This window comes from Nicotiana sylvestris, chromosome 3 (genome assembly GCF_000393655.2).
Source record: "Nicotiana sylvestris chromosome 3, ASM39365v2, whole genome shotgun sequence".
In the NCBI taxonomy this organism is placed as follows: domain Eukaryota; kingdom Viridiplantae; phylum Streptophyta; class Magnoliopsida; order Solanales; family Solanaceae; genus Nicotiana; species Nicotiana sylvestris.
In genome coordinates, this window is record NC_091059.1 from 34,505,202 (window position 1) to 34,528,863 (window position 23,662).

General features: G+C 38.2%; 1 protein-coding gene across 1 annotated transcript; it reads right to left on the reverse strand.

Annotated features, from left to right (window-relative positions):
- Positions 1-284: 284 nt before the first annotated feature.
- LOC138887223 (uncharacterized) lies at positions 285-905 on the reverse strand. Its single transcript, XM_070168947.1, has one exon. The coding sequence runs from the start codon at positions 903-905 to the stop codon at positions 285-287; it is 621 nt and encodes a 206-aa protein (XP_070025048.1).
- Positions 906-23,662: the final 22,757 nt, after the last annotated feature.

Here is a 23,662-nt window from a genome sequence, read left to right on the forward strand (position 1 = left end):
CACGAAATCTTAAATTACTCAGCAAAATTTTCCGGTGCTATACATTCTCCCCCGCTTAGGATCATTCGTCCTCTAATGATAAGTGGAGTCAATCCACAAATACTTAGCGTAACTTATCTCTTTTATCACACCTATTTACCTCCCAAATTTTGACTAACTCCCAAATATTTTCAAAAATTTTGGCAGAGTTTCCCTTGTAACCGGACCTATCCACCTGTTAGAGAATCCCAGAAACACACCTCAACAACATTTATGTGAAACAACTTCATAGAACTATTTCATTTCTATTCAAACAAACGGGGGTACTTATTTTCCATTTCTTCCTCAGCTTCCCAAGTGGCTTCCTCAATTTGCTGGTTTCGCCATAACACTTTCACGGAGGCAATTTCTTTATTTCTCAACTTTCGTACTTGCCTATCAAGGATGCCAACTGGAATTTCTTCGTACGATAATTCTTCATTAACCTCAATAGTCTCAATTGGCACAATAGCGGACGAGTTTCCCACTACCTTCTTTAACATAGACACATGGAATACTAGGTGTACCAATGACATCTCGGATGGTAACTCGAGCTTGTATGCCACCTGACCGATCCTTTGAGTGATTCTATATGGTCTGACATACCTCAGACTCAATTTTCCCTTCTTTCCAAACCGCATGATACCCTTCATGGGGGAAACCTTCAAAAATACACAATCATCTTCTTTGAACTCCAAGTCTCTGCGACGAACGTCCGAATATGACTTTTGGTGACTCTGAGCAGTTTTCAACCTCTCTTTAATAATCTTGACTTTCTCCATATCCTGATGCACAAGGTCCGACCCTATCAGTTCAGCTTCTCCAACCTTGAACCACCCTATGGGAGATCTACATCTCCTACCATACAATGCCTCAAATGATGCCATCTGGATACTAGCATGGAAGCTGTTGTTGTAAGCAAATTCTATGAGTGGCAAATGGTCATCTGAATAGTCCGATCTGCTTGGCCGTCAGTTTGAGGATGAAAAGCTATGCTAAGATTTACCTGCATACCCAAACCTTGCTAAAATTTCTTCCAAAAGTTGGCAGTGAACTGAGCCCCTCGATCTGAAATGATTGAGACGGGAGTGCCATGCAACCTAACTATTTCTTTGAGATACAACTGAGCATATTGTTCCGCTGGGTCGGTAGATTTAACTGGTAAGAAGTGCTCTAATTTCGTGAGTCGGTCCACAATCACCCAAATTGAGTCAAACTTGCGCAGAGTGCGCGACAACCCTACCACGAAATTCATGTTGATCATCTCCCATTTCCATATTGGAATCTCTATGCTTTGGGCCAATCCACCGGGCCTCTGATGTTTGGCCTTCACTTGCTGACAGTTCAGACATTTTTCCACAAAGTATGCCACATCCTTTTTCATGTTGTTCCACCAATAAATTTCCCTGAGATCATGATACATTTTCATAGAACCTGGGTGCACGGAATACCTGGAAGTGTGAGCTTCTGCCATGATCCTCTCCCGAAGACCGTCAACATCCAGAACACATAGGCGACCTTGGTACCGTAGGGTACCATCATCCATGCCAAAGGAAAAAGCTGTGGTCTTGTGTTCATGAATCCCCTCTTTCAGTTGTGCTAACAATGGATCGGTGAATTGCTTTTCTTTCACTTTCGCCACAAGCTATGATTCAACCCTATCCTGCACAATTACGCCCCCTTCACTAGAGTCCGCAAGACGAACTCCCAGACTAGCCAACTGGTGAACCTCCCTGGCCAATGGCCTTTGATATGTCTTCAAGTGAGCCAAACTTCCCATAGATTTTCGGCTAAGAGCATCCTCCACAATATTGGCCTTTCCCGGGTGATAGAGAATATCGATATCATAATCCATCAGTAACTCGAGCCATCTTCTCTTTCTCAGATTCAACTTCTTTTGTTTGAAAATATATTGAAGGCTCTTGTGGTCCATAAATACATCCACGTGGACCCCACACAAATAACGTCGCCAAATCTCTAGTGCAAACACCACTGCCACAAGCTCTAAGTCATATGCTGCATAGTTCTTTCTATGATTCTTGAGTTGCCTAGAGGCATAAACTATCACCTTAACACGTTGCATCATTAGTCGAACATCTTTATCACATTTCTCTTACATAAGACCTCCCACGAATCGAGTTTTACAATAATTTCCCTGATATGGTTACAATCTCCTGTGAATACTTGCAACTAACTCTTCCAAATTCTCAACAAAAGACATTACTGAATGAGTTTTTTTTATAGGACCTTCTATCTCAAATGAATAACACCTGCTAACTTGCGCACATACCCTGATAACATCAACCTGCATGACATTTCATCAAATGTAAGGTAACATTGGGCTCCGACTTTACTTAGCCAACCTCTTCTCCCCTTATGTGCCTTATAAAATTTAAGAAATTGAACTATTTCCCCTGTGAATATTCTCACGATCCCTCTTTACGGTTAAGCACCGCCCAAAACACATATCAGCACCCTTTATATATATACAATTTAGGAAGAGTCACTGGCCTGAGTAGGGCATTCTCTGAAACTTGAGATCTTTCTCAATTCTTCAACAACGACTTTTGGTTTTACTCTTAAGTGTAAGACTTAGTCCACCTGATACCATCCTCGATGAGTAACTTACCTCATTCCCTGTATTGTAGCGACCAATAGAGTTCCCTGATATTGCTGCTTAAGAGTTACCATGTTAAACATTTCTTGTCCGTAACAAGTGTTCATCATCTTTCAATCTATTTTGAACCTTTCATTTGCCCTTTGGGTAGATTGTGTTATCTTTCCCGTTTTGATCTCCCTTTGGCCTGGACAATATGCTGGTACCATCTTTTCTTTCTAACTGGAACATTCATTCCCATTCTATTTTGCTCATAGTGCATAATTGATAGCCTTATTGTGCCACACACATGTCTACCTCCCATGAACTTGTAATGTCATTGTGCCTGGTTTAATGAGTTTATCATACCACAACATCACCTCCAGTAGTCTCACTTTCCATTGTATGTAGACATGAACTATCTCTAGATCCTTTAGTTGATATTCGGTGACACCCAAGTCGGTTGCATTATGGTTAGTCCTTTATATCTTTTATTAACATTTATGCTCTAAGCGAGTCCACCATTATGATACAAGATATTTTATGATAACCATGACCATCTCAATTTATAGGTTTTCTCCCCATTTCTTCTCACCTCATTCTTCCTAGCTAGTGAATAGCCATGCACTGTTCCATATTTTACGTGGTCTTTTCCCTAGGTTATTTCATCCTGATCACCTCTTAACTCTTGCTACGATATTCGTGGGAAAATGTGTTCATCCGCATATTACTTAACACTTCTTTGCTTGTAAGATATTTTAGAGGCTTTTCATTAAGCCTAAATACCCTCTTGGGTTATTATAGCATCACATTTATTTCTCCCACTCGTCCTGCCTTTCTTAACACCTTGGTACTTTGGTTAAATCTCAAGTCTATGATTAACCCATTCTAAAAACTCGCAACCTTCCACATTTGGCCTATGTACTTCCTTAGGTTCCATTATTCCTAACCCTCTAACAAGTATAAGATCCCTTTACAAATATACTCGTAGTTTCTAGGATCGTTGACCCTATCATTCACATTGCCCTGTATGAAAAATTTACCTTCTTCAACCCTCCACTTTTTTTAGGAGGGGGGAGGGATACTAGTGGTCTATCATTAGCATATCCTTTAAGATAATCACGTCATCCATTATCACTTTTCTAGACTACGTATATCTTCAACAAAATATTCAAACATCATAGCTACATGGTCTTACTTTTATTCATTGTATTTAAGTGGCCTCACTATGGCCCTTCCTCCCCCACTTGGGGCGAATGTCCCAGATTTCGACACAAGTCTTGAATTTAGCAACTTCAGGGACATATGCCTCATGTCTCTATCCCTCATATATATGTTCGATTATTAGGGAGATTTAAGTCACCATGGTATTAACCTCATAAGTTCTCTGCTCTTATTTAGCCACACGGACTTGGGATTCCAATTCCTCGGGTCAATATCCTTTAGGAGTGTAATATCACTTTATACACTTCTGGATTTTTATTAAGTTCGTTGTACATGGGTCTTCTCATTATGGGTTCAATTGACTTTCCTTTCATAACTTCTTGTCTCCCGTAAGAGACCTACACGTTTTTCATTACTCTCCTAATCATGCCTTACATATATCACATGCTTATACAACAAATTTTCTTTTACACCTTAGGATCATTTACATACTTCTCACACTACCCATATTTGCTATTCAAGCTTACATATCACTTATCAATTCAATGTTTCTTTGGAGGTGGTAATCATTTTTAACACTTTTCTCGAATAAAGTATGCTTCTAGTACTATGTACGAATCTCATATTTTCGTACCATTTATTCAACATGATGCATGTGCCATCTCCTTAATATTCAGGCCTTTGCCCATTGGTCATGACATATGACAATATTACTTGCAATAGACGAAAGATCATTTAAACTTACCTTGAACCTTAAAGCATGTGTTAGAAGAAAATCTCATAGTTAAGCTCTATCGTACGATCTGGAGTGTTGAAGAAGGGTAACATTCCTAAAATATCCATGTAGATTCCAACTTATAGATGTGGTTGACAACATACCGATAAGAAGGACTCTACTAGACACAGCTCCAAGACATCATAGGACACTTTAAAACCTTAGGCTCTGATACCAAATTTGTCACGCCCCAACCTCGGGAGGCGCGACCGGCGCTCAATCGAGTGAACCCAACTGAAGCCTTATCAACACTTCATACCCGACTCAATATGAATAAGGAAACCATATTTCATTTATTTTGATAAGGAAAGGTAGTACATTCAACATTGTTAGTTCATTTTATATCACAATATTAAACCGTAGTTAAGTTTCCAAGATTCCACACAATTTCACTTTAGAAAAGCTAGAGTTAGAATTACAACATAGTTCGTAGACCCATCCAACACCCGTACATAACCCACACATATGTCTACGGAGCCTCTAAAAATACAAAACACAAGTATAACAATGCCGGCAACAAGGCTCCGGCAATACCTCAAAAGTGGAAGTCCACGACAAAAGATGTACAATATAACCGCTTGAAGGAGAAAGGGGCTCACCAAGACTTTGAGAAGGGGGTACTCCGCTACGCGCGATCAGCACTATCCGCAATGGAGCCACCTACATTCATTTAAAAATGTAGCGCCCCCGGCAAAAGGGACGTTAGTACCATGGAATAGTACTAGTATGTATAACTAAACACCATCTAGTTAGAAAGAACTTTCATACCAAACATAAGGAAGTCACAAGTATAACTCAAAAGCTTCAAATGATCACAACATTATCAAGGTAAAAGAATCATACAATTTTCACATTTTGTTTCCATAGCCTTTAGTTTGGGGCATTTCATATTGTTCATCATTGTTCACCATACCACCGCTAGCTTAAGCGGAGTCCGATCTCGACTCGATCGGCTAGGTTGCCTCACTTGAGACATACACTTCAATCACAATCTCATTTTTCCCTTTTTATCCGGGATTCAATATCAACACAATACCACCATGTGTGCGGCATGGCATCATGTACTGAAATGCTTAGACCTTAAATTGAGATTGAAGCAGCATATGTTGTGTCTTCTATGTGAAGTATCATCTATGCTTACAATTTTATTTGCTCTTGTGTGCACATATTATCCTAAATTACAACTCTAATATTGAAATTGGGAATGATGTGAAATGTGGCCTAGTGCCAAATATATGACGTGATAGCTGTGGCCCCAAGTGCCTATGAAATGACATATGTGAAACAAATATTGGATTGATATGATTGATGGAAAAGGGAAATGCTTTGGTAAGGCAGCCTAGCCGATCGGGCCGAGATCGGATGCCATGCCACACACATGGTGGTATTGTGTTGATATTGAATCCCGCATAAAAAAGGAAAAATGAGATTGTGATTGAAATGTATGTCTCAAGTGAGGCAACCTAGCCGATCGAGTCGAGATCAGACTCTTCTCAAGCTAGCAGTGGTATGGTGAATAATGATGAACAATATGAAATGCCAAACAAAAGGCTATGGAAACAAAATGTGAAAATTGTATGATTCTTTTACCTTGATAATGTTGTGATCATTTGAAGCTTTTGAGTTATACTTGTTATTTCCTTATGTTTGGTATGAAAGTTCTTTCTAACTAGATGGTGTTTAGTTATACATACTAGTACTATTCCATGGTACTAACATCCCTTTTGCTGGGGGCGCTATATTTTTAATGAATGTAGGTGCCTCCATTGCGGATAGTGCCGATCGCGTGTAGCGGAGTACCTCACTTCTCAAAGTCTTGGTGATCCCCTTTCTCCTTCAAGGGTTATATTGTACATCTTTTGTTGTGGACTTCAACTTTTGAGGTATTGCTGGAGCCTTGTTGCCGGCATTGTCATACTTTTCTTTTGTATCCTTAGAGGCTCCGTAGACATATGTATGGGTTATGTACGGGTGTTGGATGGGTCTACGAACTATGTTGTAATTCTAACTCTCGCTTATCTAAAGTGAAATTGTGTGGAATCTTGGAAACTTAACTACGGTTTAATGTTGTGATATAAAATGAACTAACAATGTTGAATGTACTACCGTTCCTTATCTAAATAATTGAAAGTATGGTTTCCTTATTCATATTGAGTCGGGTAGGAAGTGTTGATGAAGTTTGCTCAGTTGGGTTCACTCGATTAAGTGTCGATCGTGTCTCCCGAGGTTGGGGCGTGACAAAATCGTCTTCTCCCGAGCTCTTTATTGAATTTTGAAGTTATGGACTCAAACCCTTGTTTTTTAACTTAAACATTTTGCCCAGATGTCTTCCTCTTGCGAACGCGGTAGTGCCCTCGTGTTCGCAAAGCACAAGCTGCCTCAGACCAGAATTTCCTCCTTTGCAAACACAAGGGCCCACTCGCGAACGCGAAGACCACTCAGCTCAACCCTATTCGAACGCGGAACACTCCTCGCGAACACGTAGGCTTAATTGACCGAAGCTCCACATGACCATTTACTCTATGCGAACACGATGCCCAGGTCACGAACGCTTAGCCTTAAACTCATGAACTTTCGCAAACGTAGTACCTACATCGCGAATGTGAAGAACAACCCAGCTGCCTCTCTCAATATCCCTTTGTGAACGCAAAGAAGGATTTCTCTGCAACAAAATACAAGAAAATCGGCCAACTTCCAAAACTAAGAATTGGTCCGTTAACCACCTGAAACTTACCCAAGGCCCTCGGGACCTCAACCAAATATGCCAACACATCCCATAACATCATTCAAACTTAGTCAAGCCTTCGAATCACTCAAAACAACACCAAAACACCAAATCACCCTCGGATTCAAGCCTAAGAATTTAGAAACTTCCAAATTCCACAAACAACGTTGAAACCTATCAATCACCTCCGAATGACTTGAAATTTTGCACACACGTCAAAAATAACACTATGGACCTACTACGATTTCTGGAATTCCATTACAACCCCGATATCAAGATTTCCACTACCGATCGGAAACTCCAAATTTCCAATTTCGCCAATTCAAGCCTAAATTCTACCACGTATCTCCAAATTATATTCCAAACATGCTCATAAGTCCAAAATCACCTGACGGAGCTATCTGAGCCATCAAAATTCACATCCGAGTCCTTTTACGCATAAGTCAACATCCGGTTGACTTTTCCAACTTAAGCTCCTAAATTAGAGACTAAGTGTCTCATTCCACTCGAAAACCACTCCGAACTCGAACCAACCAACATAATATGATGAAATATAGTAGAACAACACATAAAGAAGCAAAAATTGGCAAAATGTGGATGTAACTCATGAAACGACCGGCCGGGTCGTTACAGTATACCTAAGTTTACTTGTCATAGCTTCACATATGTTGTGTATACACACGTTTTCTGTTGTTACTTAATAGTTCATCTAGACACCATACAATGATGCACTAATAGCTGGTTTGCCCGATTATTGCTCGGTCGACCGACTTATAGGGCTTTTCTATCCCATTGATGTGCCTTGATATTGTGGAGCATCATGCCATCGAGTGGGTACTTTGCCAGTATAGCCTTCTTTAGCTCGTACCAAAACTGCCCACCTGGCAGACCACACATTTCTAGTAAGATGATCATTCCAGGGTGGACGATGCATATTTGGCATGGCAAGAAGAGCAGATCGATACTTGGGACCGGTGATTTGACCTGATTCCACCTCCCTTCACCGAGTCGGCATGATACTAAGCATGATTATATGGGCTAATACCGCGGTATTACCCAAATTTTCGTCGGGAATCCCATTCATCGAGCTGGTGATCGGTACATTCCATACTAAGGGAGGCACGATGCACTAGTATGTTATTTGGTATTCTTACTTATAACTGTAACCTAACATTTCGTAATTTATATTTTACACGTTGTACAAGCTATTGGCCTACATTTATTCCACCAGTTGGGACAGCATGCCAACGAGGGGGCGGCCATTTTGCACGAGTATGGTCGGCAGGTTATAGAGTTTGCTGCCCCAACACTACAGCAATCCCGAGAGGATGAGAGCTTAGTACACGACCCTGCTTATGTGGCATCAAAGCATTACCATCGAGATAGGGCTACCCCACAAGGTAGGGCTATCCCACGGGGTCATGGGGGCCGACAAGGAGGTGGTACCCAACAAGGGGGTGTTTAGGCACCTATTGAGGATGTTGGAGCTGATCTGTCGGGTGACCTCCATCAGCCAAACGAGCATCACAGCATCATGCCATCATTCAGCCTTCAACTGCCGCTCACTCCATTAACTTCACAGGTGACCCCATCAGATCCATTGTTGATCACAGGCATGAGCTTTACCTGAGAGGATTAGGAGCAATAATTTTCAGGCCCATCGACCGCTGCTGAGGATCAGCCAACCCCAAATGTGGATAGTGGGTGCCGGCTAAGTTATGGCTCATCAATAAGATTTAATAGCAAAGGAAACATAATTTTATTTCATAATTTTCAGGATAAACAAGTACATGCACTTATTACAACCACATTACAAACAAGATAAACAAATCACTACGTGTATCCTTGATAGTTCGGCACATTAGATGAACTTCCACCGGGAGCTGGATTAATACTACCACCCAAACTAGCTCAAGGGAATTTACGATGGTCGTGTCCTATTTGCGAGCATATGCCATATTTACACGCATAAACTGTATCACCAACATCCATTTAGTTTCGTATACTCGTTCTTTTCTGCACCTGTCACTAACATAAAAACTCCTTGTTACACACCATTTTAAATGGTTCCGACGGCCAATAATGCTTAGCACCCACTGGCTACAACTGGCCATTATAGGTGTTTAAGTATGCCGCAACCCTATATTGTTTATCGACGTAGTTAGTTGGCCTTAAACCTGTATGTTGAAAACATCTGATGGCATGTAAGCACGGCATGTGGTAGATGAACCATTTCCCACAAGAGCATAACCTTCTAGATTCATTTATGGTGTGTACATTATTCCCCCGATTTTCATGGATAGCGGTGCGAACTTCAAAAATATTTCGATCGTGATCATACTGTAAAAATGAATGCCAATATGCTCGTCGCATATATTTCTCAAATCTTTTCATTGGGTTTGGCATAAATTCAACACCCCTTTCCATCAATAATGGTGCACCTGCAGCCCTTTCAACAAACCTTTCTGCCATCTGCTTGAATGACATCTGCACAATGGCAGTGACAGGCAATCCTCATACAGACTTTAATAACTTGGAACAACTCATGTTAATAGTGGTGTCCTCGATTGAATTGATCTTATTCGTGTTTTGATTTGTTCCATGTGTTACTTTCCTTTGCCACGGTGAGTTGTGAGAATGTTACATTATGCAGTACTGTTTGGGCCTTGTGGCGGAATTCGAACGAGGTGGCTCTTGGGGTGTTGCATGGTTGATTGCATATTGATTATGGCCTTCTGTTTGTGATATGTAGTGATATCCGTTTCTCCATGGTTATGGTCATGCGCTTTGCTTGTTTGTTGTTGATATGCATATAGTTGTTGATTGTGATCCTCAAGGCTCGACGCATTCCATGCGGACCGGTATCTATATTTTATCAAATATCGCAGTAGGGTTATGTTAGGATATGGTCATTGAACTTATCCAGTATATTTGTTTCTCCTTGTGTGATGGATTCAAAGCACTGCGCCTGGTAATGGTATCTGTTTAGCTAGCATGGCAGTTTTTTCATTTCATTCTCTTTCCATCATTGGGTATATCTTGAGCTATTATTTGTTAGTGCACATATTGCATGTATGTGACTCTAAATAGGATTTGTGTGCCATGTTGGTAGAGCAGATTGTACTAGATGGGGTGAGGTTATTTGACCTGGAATGATTGTTATCGGACTTGATAAAGGTATGTTGGAAGGATAATGTGACTAGTCAGCTTAGATTTCAGCTACGGTTCTTGTCGGGCAAGAGAGCTCCACGACTTGTTGATCTGATGAGTGGTTATGAGTTTACGCTTTGTTTCCTCCATTATTGGCAGTGTATGATAGTTCAGAATAAGGTTTTATTTGATGTGAGATTTGTTACCGGTACCGGGCTTGTCATTGAACAACCATTATGGCCGGACGCTACCGTTATGAGTATCATAGTTATGTGGTATATCATGTGTATTTTTTCTTGTAAGGTCCCGTAAAATTTTACCTAAAAATCGGTGTTTCACGGTGCCGAGGTAGGCATATGTGTTAATGATAGTAGAGACCGTGGTACGGACTTTTTGGGTCAAACTGTACGTTGGGGAATTGATGGAAAATGCTTCGCTGAAAAGGGCATTTCTATGGCCCACCATGCATCCGCAGAATGGCCGCAGAGTGAGGTAGTCAACTGGGCAAATTTTGAATGTCATTTTGCGGTCAATTATGTGACCGCAAAATGATTTCACGGGCCACACAACGATCGCAGATCCAACATGGAAATTTTTTTGAGGGAGGTTCTGCAGCACATTATGCGACCACAGAACAGGTCTGCGGACCGCATAATGGCCACAGAGTGGGGCAGACCTACCAAGTTCTGGAGGCCATTTTTGCGGCCCATTTCACGAACCGCAAAATCATTATGTGGTCGCATATGTGACTCCAGATCTGGGTCGGGGCTCCTATTGTTTTCTAATTTTTGACCCCGACCCCATTCTAATAAAACACCATTGGGGATCATTTTAATGGGAAAACATATATTTCTACAGAGAGGGAGTAACATAGAGTGAGAAAGGGAGTTCCTAAGCTTCATCCACCAATTCTTACTCAAATCTTGGAAGATTAACAAGGAAAGCATATTAGGTCTTCATCCTATAGGTAAGATTCTACAACCTAACTCTTAAATTCGAAATTTAACTAGAAATGGGCAATTAGTAAGATAATTTATGGGTATGTGAGTTGTTCATCTTGCATGCATGTGTTATCAAAGAGTGTAAGAAGATTGTTGAGCTAAAAATGGTAGATAATGGGTTTGGGATGATGCAACCCACCATAGGAGGACTTTGAAACCTTAATTCACACCTAGTGTTTGATAAAATGCTCAAATGAGCTAGAATAATTACCGTCTTCCTAATATTGATTCAATTTGTTACATTTCTAAAATAGATTGAAGTTTCTAAGATTTTTGGAACATTTTAGAGTTTGAATAAGCTCAATTAAGGTATGTTGGCTAAACTCTTCTTTATGAATTTAACCCCACATTACTCTTGTAAGTTTCAAGATGTTCACTATGAACCAATTATTCCGAATAGGCTTTGTGATAAAGTTATACGTTCAATTCGTATTTCGATGCTCTTATTATGTTGTACTCTTAATTGAGGATGTGTTCCAAATTATGGGTTGTGTATCTACATGTTGTAACTCCAAGTCGTGTTTCATATGAAAGTTAATATGCCAAATTGTGTAGAGATTGTGATTTGGATTACACCTCCACCCGCATATACATTGGGGTGAGGCGGCAGGGTCGCTTTGTGTGAAATTTTAGGGATTGTTGTCACACCACCACCCACATACATATTGGGGTGAGGCAGCATGGCTGCTTTGTGTCGTATTGATATTGTTTTTGCACCTCCACCCGCATATATTGGGGTGAGGCGGTAGGGCCACTTTGTGTAGGTTTTGGTACTGTGGTTACACCTCTACCCGCATACATTGAGGTGAGGTGGCAGGGACGCTTTGTGTAAAGATGGTTACAAAGGACCTCGTCTTAAAATTTATAAATATTATTGGAAGCTCTTGATAAACTTGCTTTGGCTTCAATGGCCATCTATGTTATTTTGTTGTCACCCTGATTCATCATATTCGTATTGTATTTTCACGTTCTTGATTAGATCTGTGGTTTTCCTACTGCTACTATTCGACATGTACTAATGTCCCTTTTGCCGGGAGCGCTGCATCTTTAATGGATGCAGATGGTTCCACAGCGGAGGATATTAACTAGTGATAGCGGTGATCATTCTTCCCAACTGACTTGGTGAGCCCCTTCTCATTCCAAGATTGTGCATCTTTAGTTTTGTATATATTATCATGTTTTGAGGTATAGCCAGAGCCTTGTTTCCGGCATTATCATTATACCCTTTGGTATCTTTAGAGGCTCCGTACACATAATGTGGGTCGTGTATTGGTGTGGGAAAAGTTGAACTAAAAATGTCCTAATTGTATCACATGCTCCTATTTGTAAACTATGGTTGTGAAACACATTATTTTAGAGACTTATTAAATGAAGTAACTAATGGTTAGGTATTTGGTATTGTCTACATGATCTCCTTGTTGGTCAATTTTCAAGTTACACATTCTCTTTAAATCATAGGTGAGTTGGGTAGAAAGTGTTCAACAGGCTTGCTTGACCGGGTTTACTCGGTTGAGCACAGGTCACACTCTCCGAGTTTGGGGCGTGACAATTTTGGGATATGAATATGGATTTATTTATCTTATTCAGACTTAAAAACATATACATGTGAGAATTGGGTCTTGCAATGGAATTTGGATATTAGAAATTTGACTATAAGGTTTATGGGCTAAGGTTGCAGTATTGATCTTCAGCTAGGTTGTGTTGTCGGACGTATATAGGTTAAGGTGGTGTGGAATCACTTTATGGGTATGCATATGGAATGTTTATACAACGATTTGATGGCTTTGGAACGACTCTTGGCACGTTCCAGGACGAACGTAAGTTTAAGTGGGGGAGAATGTAATGACCCGATCGGTTGTCTTGAGCTTTAGCATTCCACTCGGTGGTTTGATACTTTGAGTAGCTTCATATTATATATTATGACTTGAGTGTATAGTTGTTTTCGGTTTTCATGCGGTTGGAGATTGATTTGGAAGAATGATTCTTATTTTATAAACTTTAAGTTATAAGAGTTTACCAAGGTTTGACTTTTAGGTAACTGGACTCGGAATCGGTTTTTGATTGTTTCGATAGATTCATATGATAATTTTAGATTGTACATATGTTTGGACTTTGTTTCGGAGGTTCCTATAAGAATTCGCCAATATTTGTCGAAAGCTGGCAATTTGAAGAACTTAAGAGTTTATAAGTTTGACCAAGAGTTGACTTTGATGTTATTGGACTCCAATTGGTGTTCCGAGACTTTGAATAGGTCTATATAGTTTAATTGAACTTTTGTGACAAGTTTGAAAGTAATCCGAAGTATTTAAGTGTGATTCGGACACTCCTTTGAAAGAATAAAAATTTAACAATTTAAGAGAAATTCTATTTGGTTTAAGCCTCGATTTATTGTTGTGATGTTCACGTGGGTGTTTTGAGGCTTTGGATAAGTTTGGATAATGTATTTATACTTGTTGGTCTGATCAGATGGGGTCCCGAGAGGCTCGGGTGTATTTTGGATCATTAGTTGAGAAACTAGTTAGGTTAAGAATTTGAAGTTTGACTGTGGCCAATATCGGGTCAAGATTGAAATGCATATATGGTTTGTGACCAGGAGGTTCCGAATGAGTTTTGGGTGCTAAAATGAAGATCTTCTTATTTCTAGTTTTTTGCTGGTGCAAGTAATTACGAAAATACCGTTTATATCCCAGAAATTTTAAGATTTCTTTTAAAACTTCAAAACATCATATATCTCTCATTTTAAAGCTAAATTGGATGATTCAAGAAGCTATATTGTGTGTAATCTCGCAAGGATCATGTTGGACATATCAAATATGAGTATTGGGATCATCTAGGACCTGATTCGAGTTAGGATAGCTACAACATTTTATTTCTTGTTTCGAAATTTAGTTACTTTTTCTCACAAGGTTTTGGAGCTCGATTTTTTGTGATGTTAGAGGGAATTTTAACCTTTTGGATTTGGGTAAGTATTGTTGACTTGGATTTGTTACTATTTCATGATTCCAACCTCAATTTTAGTGTTTGATTAATGATTTAAATTGGAGAAATTAGGATTATAGTAAAAACATTCTAAAACATAAATTGATGGTTTGAAGGCCAATTTGAGGTCGGAATTGAATGATTTTGGTATGGTTCGACTCGTATCAGAACGAGTGTTCGGAATTTATAAGTTTGTCGAGTTCTGAGGTTCGGGCCCAGGGTTGACTTTTTGGTTTTCATTAAGTCGAAGCATTATTAGCCAAAATTATTTCCTACGACTTTTATTTACAATATTAAGTTATTTTGGCTAGATTACAGCCGCATGGAGGTTGTTTCACACAAGAAGGCTTCTTAGAGTATTGATTTAACTTCTTTGAGGTAAGTATTTTGCCTAACTTTGTGTGGGGGAACTAGCCCTTAGGATTTGGGTTGTTTGTATTAATTGAATTATATGGGAGACATGTACATGAGGTGACAAGTCTGTACACGGGCTCATATGTGGTATTTTGACTGGTTTAGACTCTTAGGCTTCTTTCATGCATTTTATTGAATTTGTCATATCATATTATATTTTTCATTGTTTAGTTTACTCTTATATGCCTTTTTGGCGTTGTTAGTACATGTTCGATCTCTTATTGTCAATTTCCCTCCTATATGCCTTAATTCAAGATGTTACCTCTCTTATTGTCATGATACATTCTTTATTGTTGAGTTATTCTTATTTGGAGTTGTTATTACATGAAGTCACTTTGTCTTAAGTTATTCTCATGCATTTAGGCATAGTTACTATTCCATACTATCTCTCTCATTGTTAAGTTTATGTTATACATTTGAATTGGAAATTATCATTTCCTGGGAATACCTTCATTTTGAGTTATTGAAGTTGAAATCATGAAAGCTATTAGCATATTGAAGTTGAGGTTGTTGATTATTAAGATATCTTTCCTTGTTGAGTATTTCTAATTCATTTTGTTAATTTGAGATTCTTCTACACATTGTGGCTGAGCGTGTGCTATGTGTTATGGTAACATTGATATTGTTGATTTTAAAGTTGTGATATATGGGCACGTGTGGTGTGAGATGTTATTGCGATATTGATGTGCATGCAGTGGTATAAGGATAAGGGTTGATATGTATGTAGTGACATAAGATGGAATTTATATGCGTGTTGCTCGAAGTCCCCTTTGTTATTCTTACAGGAAATAATATGATTTACACGTCTCTGATCTAGGGTAAAAAATGAAAGAAATTAGCGACTATTTCTTGGATGACATTAGTATCTGGATCTGCACAAAAATGTGCAAAAGTATAGTAGGAGTACATTATAGTGGTACCTAGTAAGTATTAAGCATTACGTCGGTAGATTAGTGGCGAGGCCAAGTCAAGACACCTACTAGCCATAAAAATCTGTGCAAGATATAACATAAAGCTAATAATGGAAAGAACATTAATATAAGACTAACATCCGAAAGATAATTGATTTACAACTAGCAATGAAAATAATAGAAGCACAAATGGTAGCAAGAAGTAGACGAGTAATAAAGCAGCAACATAATCAGAACACAGATGAGATATGAATGAACTCAAATAAGAAAAAATAGATGACAACTCAATTAATCAATCATTTCCAATGCATGGACTTACAACAAGAACTACCCCAATGCACCACACCTCGTAACCCCAAATCATGAGCCACAATTTTCAAATCTTACACGTCTGGCACCTTGTGCCCACAATAACAATCACATCCGCACGACAAAGCCCACGTGCTATCATGTTCTATCCGTATCAAATATCAACTAAAATATTTGAGAGATATATTTAAACACAATAAGGCATAATAATAAACTTGAATAAATTAAGGCGTCAAATGAGATAATCAGTTTTTTTATAATCAGTTTGAAGAAAAATTTATACAAAATAGAGTATCAGATGAGCTTTGTTTAGAAATTAATCAAATAATTTAAAAATATCGTGTTTAGACAAAATAAAACATCATTCAAATTAAAAAAATTAAATATAGAATTTGTTAAAATAACACATGATAACAGTTTTAAGTAAAGTAAACATCAAATAGGATGATAGGTATAATTTGAGAATCCTATTAAAGTAAAAATGTGATGACCATTTAAAATAGTAAAGCATAGAGTAAGATAATGAGTTGTATCTTAAAACACACTTAGAATAAAGCATGTTGATAATTCTTTTATTTAAACAGTTATGTTACCAACAACTCAACAGAATATGAGATAATGACTCCACGTAAGTAAATTCACGTTGACAATCAATTTACCAAGTAATAACGGAGGCACATATTGGCATGTTAAAGCAATACAATAAATCACGTGGAATGCATGACTCACACAAAAAGCCACAACCATTCCAACACCAAGATAATAATGAATAACCAAATTCAATCAAAATACAAATGAATGAATGAATGAAGGAAGGAAGGAAGAACAATAACCGTTCAAGTCAACAAGTCTTTCCAACATAGAATGTACAATAAGAATCATATCGAAGTATCACATCTCATATTCATATTTCTCAATTCACAATCACAATCTTTCCTTATATCGTCATGTGAGCCTTACATTAGATATTTTTAAAATTATTTTCCCGAAATAGCTACACATTCTTTAGCCCCTTATGTCGATGCGTGGCTTCAAGTTGACTGAAAAAGAAATTGAGAATCATACCCTCTAATACTACTCCAAATCTATACTACAAATCACCTCCATTTAAAAATTCTAAATTTCTCAAACAATAGTTTTGCTCCCAGTCAAAATGACTGTCCCTTTCTAAACCTCCTAGCAACACTGAAATATTAAAAGCTCTCCACTCCTTCAAAAATCTGTAAGGCTCCAAGCTCAGATGGCGTTCATCAAATTCTATATGAAAATACTAGCACATTGCGGGGAACTTAGTTTTAGCCCCAAGGTTTCACATATTAATTTTGATGATACGAAACCAATTTACGTTAACGATGAAAATTTATTTATGGTAAACCTACTTTTTGTACTGGTTCATTCAATAGAGAAAATAAAATATGGAAAGTATCAGTCATGTGCAACATATACAACGGAGTTATGGAAAGAAATATTTACAATAAATGTTGTGTGTAAAAGTCAAAGATCTGTCGAGATATTGCAAGACTCAAGAATCAGGAATTATAAATGCATGAATAGTGAAAGAATTAATTGGAAAAAGAATCAAGAGCGATGTAACAAGATTATTCAGAATATTCGAGAAAGGAAGGAGATCTACTAGTGATCAGTTCAACAATTCGTGTTGGAATAGTGAAGAGTGAGAATGAATTCCACTACTAGATTTTACATGTTTGAAGACCCCATTAATGATGTATTTAGCATAAAAAGAAGGCAAGGTACGAAGGAAGATATCACAAGTGTAAGGCCCCATGAAATATTTACTCAAAAACCCGAAATTTCGTAGTGCCAAGTTAAGAATATGTGTTAGAAATTTATAAATTCTTCACGAAAAGTTTGCTCGCCGCGGCTAGGACCTTTTGGATTGATCCGAGCATTAAAAAGTTAAGCAAAACTATTTTTCAGAAGAGCGCATTTCTGTGGCCCATTATGCGACCGCATAACAACAATGCGGGCCGCATATCTGCCGCAGGGTGAGACAGAGTGTTGGCTAATTTTGAGGAAAGCTATTCGGCCAATTATGCGATCGCATAATCGATATGCAGGTCGTATAGTCGTCGCATAAGCTCCTTGGGATTTTTGTGAAGGGCGGTTCTGCGGTGCATTATGCGACCGTAGAACAGGGATACGGACCGCATATTGGTCGCATACCCGGGCAAATTATTCGAGTCTTGAGGGTTACTTTTGCGGTCCCTTGTGCGGGTCGCATATCAGTTATGTGGCCGCATATGCAACCGAAGATTGAGTCGGGCTCCTATTTTCTAACTTTTAAAATCCGACCCCATTCCGTTAAAACACCCCATTAGACCCTCTTGTGCTATTTTCTACTACATTTAGAGTGAGAAAAAGAGTTCTAAAGGGATAAAGTGATCCTCACCAATTCTCTATTCAATCCTTGCCCAAATCTTTGAAGATTATCAAGTAAAGTTTCTAAGCCTTTACCCTAAGAGGCAAGAACTTGTGCCCTTATCTTTGATTTCGAAATTCCTACTAAAATATGTAATTAACAAGTGGGTTCATGTGTATAAGGATGAATTTTCTTGCATACATGTGTGATAAAAAGGGTATGGGGAGGCTATGAGCTAAAAATATAACAAATGGGGTGTAGGATGACAGAATCTCTCACCAAAAAGGCCCTAAAATCATAATACACATTTAGTGCTTGATAATGTGCCCAAATAAGCTAGAATCTTGATTATCCCTCTAATTCTTTGTTCGACTTTTAATTCTCGTAAAATAGATCGAAGTTGCTAGGAGTTCCAGAATTATTGTAAGAATTTAAGGAAAGCTCTATTGAGGTATGTATGGCTAAAACCCCCTCTTCTTAGAAATTGAGCTCCCATGATTTCCATGTAAATGTTGTAAGTCCGAAAATTGATTGATGTAGTACTTGTTATTTTAAGTGGAATGGTGTTGCAAGAATATATGTGAAAGGTGTGTCTCAATGTGTTCAATATGCTATTCTTGGTAAATTAAGGATGCGTGAAGAATGTGAACTATGTGCTAAAATGTCTAGATTTAAAGTCAAGTTTAAATTGAGATTGTTATTCCAAACTATTTGAAATCCTCTCTATGCTTACAACTTGAATTGCTCTTGTGCGTGCCTATTATCTTAAATTGCAAGGTTAATGTTGCAAGTGGAAATGATGTGAAATGAGGGGGAAAAGAGCTTGAGTTATGAAATGTGGCCTAGTGCCAAGTATGATGTGATAGTTGTGGCCCCAAGTGCCAATGAACTGATATATGTAAAATAAAGATTGAAATGAGATGATGGATGGAAAAGGAAAAACATCTTGGTAAGACGGCCTAGCCGATCGGGCCATGATTGGACGTCACGCTACACACATAGTGGTATTGTGCTGATATTGAAATCGAAAAGTAAGAATGAAATCGTGACTGAGGTACATGTCTCAAATGAGGCAACCTAGCCGATCAGGTCATGATTGGACTCCGCACAAGAAAGCAGTGGTATTGTGAATGATGATGTAACATTATTAAATGTCCCAACTTAAAGATATGGGTGTGTGAAAGCTATGTGATCCCTTATTTGATGATGTAGTGATTGTTTAAAGTTTTTGTTGATCCTTATGATTTCTTTATTCTTGTATGGTTGTTCTTTCTATTGAGATGGTGTTTAGTTATACATACTAGTGCTATTCCACGGTACTAACGTCCCTTTTGCCGGGCGCTACATCTTTGAATGGATGTAGGTGGTTCCATAGTAGACAGTGTCGATCGCAGGTAGCGGAGCATCCTCCTCAGAAATCTTGGTGAGCCCCTTCTTCTTCTAGGGGTTATGAAATATATCTTTTGTTATAAATTACCATTTTTTGAGATATAGCTGGGGCCTTGTTGCCGGCATTATTATAACTGCCTTTTGTATCTTTAGAGGCTCCGTAGACGTTTGTGTGGGTTATGCATGGGCATTGGATGGGTCTCTAGACTATGTTGTAATTCTAAACTCTTGTTCCTATAAATTGTAACTGTATGAAATTTTTTGAAAACTTAACTATGGTTTAAGGGCTGTAATGTAAATGAACTACCAATGTTATATGTATGATCTTCCCTATGGTCTAATTAAATGAAAACATGGTTTCTCAATCATAGTGAGTTGGGTAAAAAGTGTCCAAAAAAGCTTGCTCAGTCAGGTTCTCTCGATTGAGCGCCGGTCGCGTCTCCCGAGGTTGGGGCGTGACAACAAGCTGCTAGGATATTTTGAATTTGCAAAGAACCAAAATGGAAGGAAATGTCTTGACAAATGTAGCACACATAAAAGAGGAGCAAAGCTTGGAAAGGAAAGAAAGGAAATACGTAATACATAGATTGAAAGATTTAGAGTCGGATTGATACTGCACAAAGGAAACACAAATTGCACCAACTTGCTAAAAGATTATCTTAAGAATCAAAGCTCATTTAGCTACGATCAAAAGGTTCTAATTCATGAAGAAATGGAAGAAGCGATTTATGGAATGAAAAACTAAATCATTCCATAAAAGATGCAACAACAAGAATATCAAGAGGATAAAGGAAGGAGCGGCTCCAACGGGCCAGAAGATTTGTAACTGAAAAAGAATATGATATCCGGAATAAAAGTTGCAGACAAAAGTTTAATCACTAAGTTTTTCGACGGAAGAAATAAAAAAGACTCTATGGGCATTGGAGTTTGAAATTAAATGGCACCTTTAAAAAGGAAAGCATTTTTAATAGAAGATGTTGTAACGATCCGACTAGAATTTTTTTGTATTTGTGCCCCATTTTTCTTTTGATTCTTCATACATGTGTGTTTATAGTTTTATGACTTACGGGGTTAGATGGTTTTGTTCCGGGAAGATTTCAGATTGATTTAGACCCTTTGATTCTTGGCTTAAAAGCCTAATTGTTTATGTTAACAATGGTTGACTTTTATGAAAACGACCCCAGAACGATGTATTTATGGCTCCGGTAGCTTCGTATCGTGACGTTTGGCTTGGGCGTATGCCCGAAATCAAATTCGAAGTTCGTAGGTTGATTTGTGTTATTTTTCCAAAAATTGGCCGTTTAAAATTTAGAACTTTGACCGTAGGTTGACTTTTGTGTATCGGGCTCGGAATTTAGTTTTGGGACATGGAATAAGTCTTTTATGCTATTTAGAACTTGTCTGCAAAATTTGGTACTATTTGAACTTGATTTGATAGGATTCGGACGTTTAGTTGCAATTATACAAGTTCTTGAACTTTACTTTGAAATTCATGCATTTTGGTGTGCGATTCTTAGCTCTAAATGTTATTTTCGTGTTTTGGTCACGCGATCCAGTTTGTATGATATTTTTATACTTATGTGGATGTTTGGTTTGGAGCCCCGGGGGCTCGGATGAATTTTAGACGTGATTCGGAATGGTTTAAACTGAAAATGAAATTTAATGGTGTGCTGCTTAGAGGACCATCCTTGCAATTGCGAAGGGGACAAGGGATGGTCTATCGCAATTGCGCCTTACCCCTTCATAATTATGACGTCAACAGGCCTGGGGCTTGGTCGCATTTGCGACCACTTGGTGGATTTTGCGAGAGTGACCCTTGTTGAGGCTGTGAAGGTTCACAAATGTAATCCCTAGTCCGCAATTGCAAGGGTTTGCAAATGCCAACCTTGTGTCACAAATGCGATAGCTGCAGCTGGATATAAAGGCTGGAAAGTCAGGTTAAGCCTCATTTTTCATATTTTAGAACCCCAGACTCGGTAGGAGGCAATTTGGAGAGAGAATTATCATCTACAAATATTAGGTAAGTGATTATAATCAGTTCTCAACTATATTTCATTAATATATCTTAGATAAGTTGGAATTCCTACATTTAGTATTTAGTAGTTTCATTCGACAGCTAAAATTCATGCTTTTGACGTAGCATCGGTTGTTCACTTGGAAAACCTTCCTATAGTGCCCCATTTCCTATGATATCCAAACAGACATCAAATTCATGTGAATCAAACTGAAAATTTGTGAACTTTTTCCAAGTTTTGAGAGTCGGTTTGAACTCGAATTGGAAAACTAATCTAATATATGGAATCATAAGGTTATCGAAAGTCAAAATCTACCCTTGGACTTGGTTTCGACCGGGCGGGCCCGGAGTTGACTTCTGTTGACTTTTTGGGAATTTTGTAATGATCAAAGCTTCATCTATTGTATTTGTTTTTCCTTCCATTGATTGATGATATTAAGCTAATTGTGGTTAGATTTGAGCCGTGAGGAGGCAAATTTTAGGGGAAAAGCTATTTATGAGGGTTGAGTTAGCCTAGTTGATCTTACCTCACTTTGTGTAAGGGAACTACTCCTTAGGAATTGGTTTGTTTGTGCTAATTGTGTTATGTGAAAGCCATGTATGTAAGGTGATGAGTGGCTATACAAGCTATATTTGACTGGTTTAGGAAATATAAACTCCTTTCTTGCTTTTAATTGAATTATCTTTATATGTTATATCTATCCTTTCATTGTTAATCCACCCTTTCATGCGATAATCTACAGTTATATGCTCTTTTTGACATTGTTAACAATTGTTTCACCTCTTACTTGCTAATTTACTCTTATATGTATTAGTTGAAGTTATTAACTTCCTTGTGTTTTGTTACATCATTAAATTGTTGAATTACTTTTCACTGAAGTTGTTATTTCATGAAATATCGTATTGTTGAGTTATTGGTGTTGAAGTTGAGAACTGTCATTATCATATTCAGGCGAAATTATTAATTGTTGAGATATTTTTCTTGTTGAGCTATTCACTTTTATTTTGTTATTGTTGAGATTTTTGTACACATTGTGGTTAAGCCATAGGCTATTTGTTATGGAAACATTGATATTGATGATTCTTTTGGCAAGTTGTGGTATATGGGCACTTGTGGTGCAACTTGTGATTATGTTGTGACATTGATACATATAAGTTGGTATAAGGCTTGGAGTTGATACGCATGCAGTGAGATAAGGTGCACTTGATACGCGTGCTGCTAGTAGGGGAACTACTTGAATCCACACGGTGTGATAATGTAACACCCCATAAATTTGAATCAGTTGTGGATGCGTTAAATGAGTATTAATGTGATGGTTATTAATTGGATATGATAATAAGTGAACGAGGCGTACCATAAGTGATTTGGGGTCCAAGGAGAGGCCTAAGTCTAAGTCAAGTTTGAAAATTTCATGATAGACTAAAATTCCAAATGAGCATGCACAAGACCAACCTTTGCATGATCATATATATATATTTATATAAGGTGGTATGTGATGCACAACCTATCAAATGAAATCACTTGGAGTCTAGTTTCTAACACTTGAAACCATTCATCATTTGGATGCTCCTACCAGAAGTTACGACCAAATTACCAAAAGCTGACAGAATTTTACACTATCACGCCGCCCCTTGCAATGCAACTGTGTGCATGTTTCAGTCTAGATCTATTCAGCATTCAAGTATCATTTAACTCAGTATGATTCAGTATTTCAGCATAATGTATTTCAATATGATTCTCAGTTCCTGAATTTTGAACACCTGTATTTGGGCCTGAAGTCGTAGTTTATATGTTTTATGCATACTTGGGCCTAAGGCCGTAGTTTAGGCTTTATGC

What these genes read in the sequence shown, in the direction of transcription:
- LOC138887223 (XM_070168947.1), bottom strand. Translation starts at nt 905, where the DNA reads ATGGCATCATTTGAGGCATTGTATGGTAGGAGATGTAGATCTCCCATA.